This window comes from Penaeus monodon, chromosome 1, assembly GCF_015228065.2.
Source record: "Penaeus monodon isolate SGIC_2016 chromosome 1, NSTDA_Pmon_1, whole genome shotgun sequence".
Taxonomy (NCBI): Eukaryota; Metazoa; Arthropoda; class Malacostraca; order Decapoda; family Penaeidae; genus Penaeus; species Penaeus monodon.
The window spans coordinates 10,333,555-10,343,554 of NC_051386.1; the positions used below are offsets into that span (position 1 = coordinate 10,333,555).

General features: G+C 42.9%; 1 protein-coding gene across 1 annotated transcript in view; it reads right to left on the reverse strand.

The window, feature by feature from the left end:
• Positions 1-9,869, reverse strand: part of LOC119589959 — a 58,619-nt gene extending 48,750 nt beyond the window's left edge. The window contains exon 1 of the mRNA XM_037938679.1: positions 9,370-9,869. Coding sequence (XP_037794607.1) covers positions 9,370-9,504 — 135 coding nt within the window. The 5' untranslated portion in view covers positions 9,505-9,869. The remainder of the gene's footprint in view (positions 1-9,369) is intronic.
• Positions 9,870-10,000: the final 131 nt, after the last annotated feature.

Consider the following 10,000-nt stretch of genomic DNA (forward strand, 5'->3'; position numbering starts at 1 on the left):
TTACATGATTTTCTTGGTTAGTGAAATTTATCATCCACGTGATTACTTCTGTGTCACGTAACTTTAATATATAGGCAGAGAAAGCAGTGACTATTCATTTCCTTATAGGTAACAAATAGAAAAAAAAAAAAAAAAAATTGGGGTGAAGTCATGCTGAAGTCATGCTCAATTTTCGTTCAGATGGAAGAAACTTGTTACACTCTCCCTCCCCCCCTCTTATCTTTATTTTTTTATTCTCCTTCTCCCATCTCCTTTTCGCCCCATTGTTCGCCCTCTCTCTCTTCTCCTCTAATCTCTTCTCTTCTTCTTTTCTTCTTCTCCTCTTCTTCATCTTCCTCTTCTTCATCCTCCTCTTCCTCCTCCTCTTCTTCCTCCTCCTCTTCTTCCTCCACCTCTTCCCCCTCCACCTCTTCCTCTACCTCTTCTTCCTCCACCTCTTCCTCCTCCACCTCTTCCTCCTCCACCACCTCCACCATCACTTCCACTTCCTCCACCACTTCCACCACCTCCACCATCACTTCCACCTCCTCCACCACCACCACCATCTCAATCCCCTCCCCCTCCACCTCCTCCACCTCGCTGTCTTCCACCTTTTTTATCCATTTTTACCTTCTTCTTTATTCATTCTCAACCAGACAGCCATCGATCTCCAAATACCGTTTGCTGCAACAACATCTTTGATTCCCTTTCACTATTTCGCAAACGATAACGAAACATAAAATCTTAAAAAATATATATATTATTGTAAAACTCACAATGAAACGAAAATAACTCAGATGACTGAGCTCTTTTTTTAACCGTGTGCACGTAATAACATATACATACATACATACATACATACATACATACATACATACATACACACATACACACACACACACACACACACACACACACACACATATATAAGGGTATAATAACTACATAAATATATACTAATATATATATATATATATATATAATATATATATGTAAATATATATATATATATATATATATATATATGTGTGTTGTGTGTGTGTGTGTGTGTGTGTGTGTGTGTGTGTGTGTGTGTGTGTGTATACTACTTTCACAGCTCTCCCCTGACTCTCGACGAAATCAGGTGATTGTCACACCATAACCACTTTGTAATGACATCAGTCTAGAGTAGAAAGTACTAACATTACTAACAAAAAGTCTATTTTACTTCTCTGTCTTCTCTCTCTCTCTCCCTCTCTCTCTCTCTCTCTCTCTCTCTCTCTCTCTCTATATATATATATATATATATATATATATATATATATTATATATATATATATATATGTAGTTGTGTGTGTTGTGTGGTGTGTGTGTGGTGTGTGTGTGTTGTGTGTGTGGTTGTGTGTTGTGTGTTTTGTGTGTGGTGTGGTGTGGTATGTTTATGTGTATGTGTGTGTATGTGTGTAATATATATATATATATATATATATATATATATATATTATATAATATATATAATATATATATATAATGTGTGTGTGTGTGTGTGCGTATATATAGAGAGAGAAATAGAGAGAGAAAAGAGAGCGAAAGAGAGAGAAAGAGAGAGGAGAGAGGAGAAAGAGGAGAGAGAGAGGAGAGGAGAGAAGAGAGAGGAGAGAGAGAGAGAGAGAGGAGAGAGAGAGAGGAGAGAGACGAGAGAGAGAGAGAAGAGAGAGAGTGTGTGTGTGTGTGTAGTGTGTGTGTGTGTGTGGTGTGTGCTGTGTGTGTGTGTGTGGGAGTGTGTAGAGAGAGAAAGAGAGAGAGAGAGGAAAGAGAGAGAGAGGAGAAAAGAGGGGAGAGAGAGAAGAGAGAGAGAGAGAGAGAGAGAGAGAGAGAGAGAGGAGAGAGAAAGAGAGAGAGGAGAGAGAGAGAGAGGAGAGGGAGAGAGGAGAGAGAGAGAGAGGAAGAGAGAGAGAGAGAGAGAGAGAGGAGAGAGAGAGAGAGAGAGGGAAAGAAAAGAGAGAGAGAGAAAGAGAGAGAGAGAGAGAGAGAGGAGAGAGAGAGAGAGAGGAGAAGAGAGAGAGAGAGAGAGAGAGGAAGAGAGAGAGAGAAAAGGGGAGAGAAGAAAGAGAGAGAGAAGAGAGAGAGAAAGATGAGAGAGAGAAGAGAGAGAGAAGAGAGAGAGAGAAAGAGAGAGAAAGAGAGAGAAGAGAGAGAGAGAGAGAGAGAGAGAGAGAGAGAGAGAAGAGAGAGAGAGAGAGAGAGAAGAGGAGAGAGAGAGAGAAGAGGAGAGAGAGAGAGAGAGAGAGAAGAGGAGAGAGAGAGAGAAGAGAGAGAGAGAGGAGAGAGAGAGAGAGAGACATAGAGAGAGGAGAAATAGACACAGAGAGAGTAGAGAAAGAGAGACAGGAGGAGGAGAGGAGAGAGGAGGACGAGAGAGAGACGAGAGAGGACGATGTGAGAGGAAGAGGAAGATGAGGAATGAAGAGAGGAGAAATGAGGAGAGAGAAGAGAGAGGAAAAGCGAGGCGGAGAGAGAGACTAGAGGGAGTGGAGAGGAACAACCGATGTATTCCGTCTGAATGGGATGACTAGCTGTAGACCTCTGGACTCTGTCCTTCCTTCTACTTGCGCCTGTCCTAGAGGACTTCTTCGTATTCTTGACCAGTCTGCGTTTGACTGACCTGACTGGCTGACTGAGACTGTCTGACATGATTGACTGACTGGCTGACTGATTGACTGTCTGACTGATTGAACTGACTGTCTGTCTGTCTGACTGACTGTCTGGACTGACTGTCGACTGACCCGATTGACTGACTGTCTGATGATGGAGCTGATTGACTGACTGATTGACTGACTGACTGACTGTCTGACTGACTGTCTGATTGACTGACTGTCTGACTGACTGTCTGATTGACTGGCTGTCTGCCTAATATCTAATAAAGAAAACGGAATTCTCTTTTTTTCCTTCCTAACGAAGAATTTCGATGCACCGCCTGTTCCTTTGTGCTCCCTAACCAACCCACACGTGCATGATCTGTATATCAACATACAAAAACGCACAGACAAATATACCTAAACTTATAAATAGAAAAGTACACACACATATATTCATGCACGTGCGAGTAAACAGGAACGCAAGAGTACAAACACATATATGTAAAGACACACACAAGCAGACACACGGATAGACTGTCAGACACACACACACACACACACACACACACACACACACACACACACACACACACACACACACACACACACACACACACAACACACACCGGACCAAACCCCAGCCTTCCTGGACGCACGGGGCACCACCTTGTTGAATACAAAACAATCGCCATTTTATCACAGACAAGATATCAACTGACAGGCCACTAACCTCCTAACCTAACTTTTTATGATTCTCTTTCATTCTCCTCCGTTTTCTCTCCCTCCCCCCCCTTTTCATCATGGCGTATTGACCCTCATTTTCAACCAGAGATTCTTAGCCACTGGAAGCATAACCTTCTGAAATAGGCCTACTTAATGATAGGTATGGTGAAGGTCTTGTATATCATCAGGTGGTCTCAAGGGCGCCACACACTTTGACATTACAATAGCATGCGCGCGCACGCACGCACGCACGCACACACACACACACACACACACATGTATATACATATATATATATATATACAAATATAAAAAATATATATACATATATATATAGCTATATTTATATATACATACATTATATATATATACATATGGTTATATTTATGTACACATACATACGCACACATATATAATTCTATATATATAATAATATTATATATATATATATATATATATATATATTATATATTATGAACACACAATTCATAATACATGTCTACATATATGTATGTTTGTAAGCAATCTACCTCTTTCTCTTACTCTACCTCTTCCTACAACTCACCCCTCAACTTCAACAGCTTCTGCCTTTCCTTTTCCTACTCATCCCCTTTTCCATATCCTTCTCCTTCTCCTTCTCCCCCTGTCGTCTCCATTTCCTTTCTCTACGCCCCCCACCCCCCACCCCCGTTTCCAATGCAGTTGCACAAAAGCTTGCGGTCAGACATACTTCCGCCACTTCTCTTGTAACCCGTCCTGCAATGTCACTACGATTCGCACATTCCCTCACCACGTCGCTGCTTTCGCCTCCTTCCGTAGCGAGAGAGAGAGAGAGAGAGAGAGAGAGAGATAATAAAGTAGAATAATAATATGATGATAGTATATGAAAAGATGAGAATAAAAATGTGTGTGTGTGAGTGTGTGTGTGTGTGTGATGTGTGGTGGTGGATGTGTGTGGTGAGTGGTGAGAGAGAAATGGTAGAAAGAGAGATAAGATATAGATAGATATATAATATAGGGTGGTGGTGTGTGATGTGAGAGTGTGTGTGTGTGGAGAGTGATGGGAGGGGATGTGGTAAAAAAAATAAATAAAATAAAAAATAATATATATATATATATATATATATATATATATATATATATATATATATATATATATATATATATGTTCGACTTGCAGACAAGATTTAGCTCAGCATTAGTACAACCCTCTCGCACCCTCAGGTCGCTTGATGTAAGCCATAGCAATGCAGACCCGGTAGCGTACTGTATCTTAATGCATGTGTCCCCATTTCTATTGATATCGGCTTCGCGGTGTCTTCCTTGGTCGCTCTCAAGAATCCTCTTCCTTATATAAAATTACTGGTGTTTTGTTTTGTTATTGCTGAAGGTCCTCTCCGTTATCTATTATCAATTATGTTCAATCTTATCTTAATACCACGGTAGTTTCTGATCCCCGGTGTTCTTAATTAATGTTCAAAAGGTACGCTGTGGCAAGACATGCTGTACGGAAGCGCAATGTAGGTTTTGTAACGGACTGATGAAGAGCAAACATGACAAAGAATTCCTTCAAAGATCCTTGAATATTTTTTCTTCAGCTCCTGAGTAAACGTTTTTTTCAAACAGGATGGGAGTGTGTAAATCTATTTGCTAGAACAATTTACCTAACGTGACAACTTAACGCCTTTTAAAGTACCTAACGGCTGAAAATGATGACCAGCAAACAGCACCATAACCTAATTAACCAGAATACTGTGTCACTCTAATATATCTTCGTAAATAACCAAGGCAGCATAGAGAACCATGATGATGCAAAATGAAGTACTCTCCCACTTGGCTCTAATCCGAGTGCATTTCTCGCCCGGATTACTTAACTCGGCGGCCGAGGTTTTTACTAAATACTGAATCACGACTCGGTGCGCGTGCACTCTTGACGCCCAAAGCAAGGTGACTTGAGCCAGCAACGCGTGTAGATATGTAGAGTATGTGTTTATTTTCTTTACAAGTGACCTTATAACATGACTCGCTCGGAATCTCAGTCGTCTTCGATAGGTTACGTCGCGGAGCCCTTGGAGTCTACGAGGTAATGATTCTAATGAACAGTTAAGCCTCGTAAAAGGCTATTAAGATTTTAAGATACTTGCGTTTGGATAAAATACCGAAGAGGCATCAAGTCAAATGAGACGAGCATGTGTACTTGGTGATTATATGATGGACTATCATAGGTAATGAGTTTTAATAGATATTTAGCCCACGGTAAGTCACATCTCTGACGTGTTAACCGTCTTAGAATATGAGGGAAGGAAGGCGGGTGGGAAGGCGAGAGAGAGAGAACAAAAAGTGAGTGAAAATGCGAGAGAAAGGTAAGAGAGAAGAGAGAGAGAGAGAGAGAGAGAGAGAGAGAGAGAGAGAGAGAGAGAGAGAGAGAGAGAGAGAGAGAGAGAGAGAGAGAGAGAGAGAGAGAGAGAGAGAGAGAGAGAATGAGAGAGATGGGGGAGGCATATTTCTAAAAATAGCAGCTTACACAATATCCGTTTTCGAAATCCCGCTACCAATATTTCACTCTCTATTGATCGGTCTATCTGTGTGCCTATCCCCTTGCCTGACTGTAGGCCCAACATGACTCTTGTGATTCATACACAGAAATTAAGCCTACATATTTCCTAGAAAACAATGTATAAGTATTCTTCATTTTCACTATTAATGGAACAACGAACAACACTGCGAACTAAGGGAACCAGCTTGTTCGACTATAAATACGATATTTACAAAGCTTATAGACATTATCCACTATTACAGTCGAAGACTCCTGCTGAAATGAGTAAATAAAACAACTTGTGAAAAACATACTACCAATACCATCTGGTAAATCCGTGTGGTTTCCTGATCTTCCCTTTGCTGTTTTAATTCACTGTTTTTCGACACCGCGGCAGACAGGACTTTCTACACAAGGGTTAAAGCCTAAAGCCACTTTTCTCTAGACCCTGTCTCCTGGTGTTCACGCTTAGAGAGGAACACTGCTTTGGAATCACCTCTTGTCTCACACATGCAACGACAGTCTTGGAGATTCTTATAATGTTCAAGTGTAATTTAATGCATATGTTAAGGAGACCATCTTTAGGTCGGAATAACAACGCGGTGATGAGTGACAGGGGAAATTTTGTGGAGCTATGACATTCCCATTAGAAATCAAGTTATACAATGGAAAAAATTGATGAATTAATGAGTGGTTGATGAAGAGTGGGGAAAATAGATATATAGATAGATAGATAGATACAGAGAGACAGATATAAAGACATGTAGATGCATGGACAAACTTTGGTTGCGCCCATTATTAAGATAGTTATTATCTGATAGGCTTAACTGGAAAGATAATTACGTTATGAATAAACGAATGAAGAAAATAGTCAAACGTTTAAATGGCAAGAGGACAGATAACAAAATCTACATGGAGAAGGTTTCCGGTATCTTTACATCCACAAACTAAACTATTGCGCGTAAATGTTTGAGAAATTGGTGGATGAGAAAGAGGGAGAAAGACTTGCAGAGGGAAAGGGAAGGAGAGAGGGAGAGGGAGAGGGAGAGGGAGAGGGAGGGGGAGGGGGAGAGGGAGGAGGGAGGAGGAGGAGGAGGAGGAGGGGAGGATGAGGAGGAGGAGGAGAGGAGGAGGAGAGAAGAAGAAGAAGAAGAAGAAGAAGAAAGAAGAAGAAAAAGAAAAGAAAAGAAAAAGGAAAAAGAAAAGAGAAAAGAAAAGAAAAAAAGAAAAAAGAAAAAAAGAAAAAGAAAGAAAGAAGAAGAAAGATAAAAAGAAAAGAAAAAGAAAAAAGAAAGAAAAAGATGAAGAAGATGAAGAAGAAGGGAAGGAGAGGGAGAAGGAAAAGGAGTGAGGAGAGGGAGAGGGAGATTGTGAGGAAGAGGGAGAGGGAGATAGAGAGGAAGAGGGAGGAGAGGGGAGGGGAAGAATGAGAGAGAGGAAGAGGAAGAGGGAGAGGGAGAAAGAGTGACATAAGGAGAGGGAGAGAGAAGGGAGGGGAGAGGAAGAGGGCAGCATGGAGAGAGAGAGAGAGAGAGAGAGAGAGAGGGGATGGAGAGGGAGAGGGAGAGGGAGAGCGAGAGGGAGAAGGAGAAGAGAGAGGAGCGAGTGAGACAGAGAGAGGAGATAGAGAGAGAGAGGGGAGTGAAGGAGAGGAGAAAAGGGAGGGGGAGGGAGGGAGGGAGGGAGGGAGGAGTGAGGGAGGGATGTAGAGTGAGGTGAGTGAGTGAGGGAGACGGGGAGGTGAGGGAGGGTAGGGAGGAGGAGGAAGAGAGAGAGAGACGAGATGAGAGAGGAGAGGAGGAGAGGAGAGAGAGAGAGAGGAGAGAGAGAGGAAGAGAGGAAGGGGAGGGAGAGAAGATATATACTAATATATTATAATAATATTATATATATAGAGGAGAGGAGAGAGAGGACTGAGAGAGAGAGACGAGAGAGACGAGAGAAGAGAGAGAGAGAGAGGGAAAGGAGCGGAGGCGACGGGAGGTGAGGGAGGGAGGGAGGGAGGAGGAGGGAGGGGATAGGGAGAAGGAGAGCGAGAGGGAAGGGTAGAGGGATGCAAGTGACAGAGAGAGAGCGGAGAAAGAGAAGAGAGAGAGAGAGAGAGAGAGAGAGAAGAGAAAGACAAAGAGAGGGGAGTTGAGAGGAGAGGAGCGGGGAGAGAGGGAGGGGGAGGGGGGGGAGGGGAGAGACAGAGAGAGAAAGAGAGAGAGAGAGAGAGAGAGAGAGAGAGAGAGAGAGAGAGAGAGAGAGAGAGAGAGAGAGAGAGAGAGAGAGAGAGAGAGAGAGAACGGGGAAAAAAACAAAGACAATGACAAAACAGCAAGACCTTGAGATATGACAAATATAATCACAGAGATCGCCCAGGTAAACACACTCATTCTAAAAGCAGACAACGCATATTTTTTTCGAAACAACCCCTTCCCTCGGAGTCGGGCAGTGCTGGCACATCTGTACTCCACAAAGACACACACATGCTTAGCCCTTGGCATTGGCCCCGCCCTCACCTGCCAAGGTTATGAGGTCCCGCGCCACCACGTGCTGCGAGTTGCTGGTTACTCTTTGTCGTATCCTTTATTTTCTTCTCCCTTGTGTCACGTGGGGGAACACTGTGTTGACAGTATGCTTTATTTGGTCGGTAGAATCCTGTGCGGATATTTCTTCGGTAAAAAAAAGAGATGCTAGGTCCCAAAATTACATTCGAAAAGCGGGAATTTAAACTAACAACGGTGCAACTTGACAGGCCCGATCAATACGAGCTGCAAAGCAAGTTGGACTGAAAAGACACACACACCCTCGTATTTATAGTAAACGGTAAAATGTACAACTACAAAGGCGGCGTGACTCTACAGACAAATGATTCCCATTGAATTTATGCAGTCACGAACAATGGGTAATCCTTATCCTATCGTGATATTAGGCCTATCAATGATTTGCGTTTTAAGTTTCCACACACCCATCAGCACTACGAACAGACGACTCGGTTACTGTGTCATACATCTGTCAGAGTATCGACTTCGTATTGAGTAACGAACTCGTAAACTGTGGGCGTATAATGCTAACCCGCCATAAAACACGTCAAGCTTATTTTCGGTATTCATGAGATAAAATTCATGGCAGCTGTTACAGCCTGATCTCTATTCACACACTGTATTTTACAGTCCACAACCACCCGTCATCATTCAACATCAAAATAACTCATATAGAAAAGTGGCAAGATGGACAGCATATAAAATTATCATTTGTACATCACGGCAGCCATTCACAGATTCCTCTCGTTAGCCCACTTTTCCACCTCACTTTTAAATTGCAATTCCCTCTCACAATCCTGCGTTCTGCTAATAACATTTCTGCTTGCAAACCCATATTTTCCAGGTCGTTGTCAACCATACGATTCGCCTGCAACACAATCTACCAACCAATCAATTTTATACCTTTTCCTCCCTCCCTCACCTCACACCCAAGTAAACCCATTTATTCCCAGGGTTCTCTAAGGTTTCCCACAACACAGCTTACCTGGCTGAGGATCTGTTGACGCTCAGGTGTGAGGTTCATGTCCTCTTCTTCGAGGTCAGCGCAGGTCTCGAGGTCACTGGGCGAGGGCTGCCCACGGAATGACCCCCTCCACGTGTCCCAGCCGAAGAGGCGCATCTCGGGAGATAAGCTGATAACGAAACGTCACTTGATCTGGCTTATCTGTGAGATGCGATAGGCTTGGTGTTCCGTAATCAGTGACACAGGTTTGTAATTAATTAATGTGTGTTCTTCTTATTCGGTATGTCGGTGAGTATTATGATTTAGAATGTCAAAAAACCGGTCGTCAGTGCGCAGAATCAGACGTTTCGCGCTTCCAGGCTATAATTCAAACCTGTAATGCGGGCGTGGAAACAAACACAACTGGATTTAACTCGTTTGAGTGTAAAAGTAGATCCCCTCTTCGAGAAACCTAGCTCAGCGCTTCTCTCTTGCTTCCACACACTTGCTAACTGACTCGTGCTGCATATATGGAGGCGGCGTTGGCTTCCCTCCCTCTTTATAGATGCCATGGCGAAAGCACCCACGGATAGGCGTTTACTTGTGGTACTTATGTGGGGGTTCGTTTAGTTTCTCGAAGTGGAAGATATGGTGTGGGTTTGGCTGTTTTTTT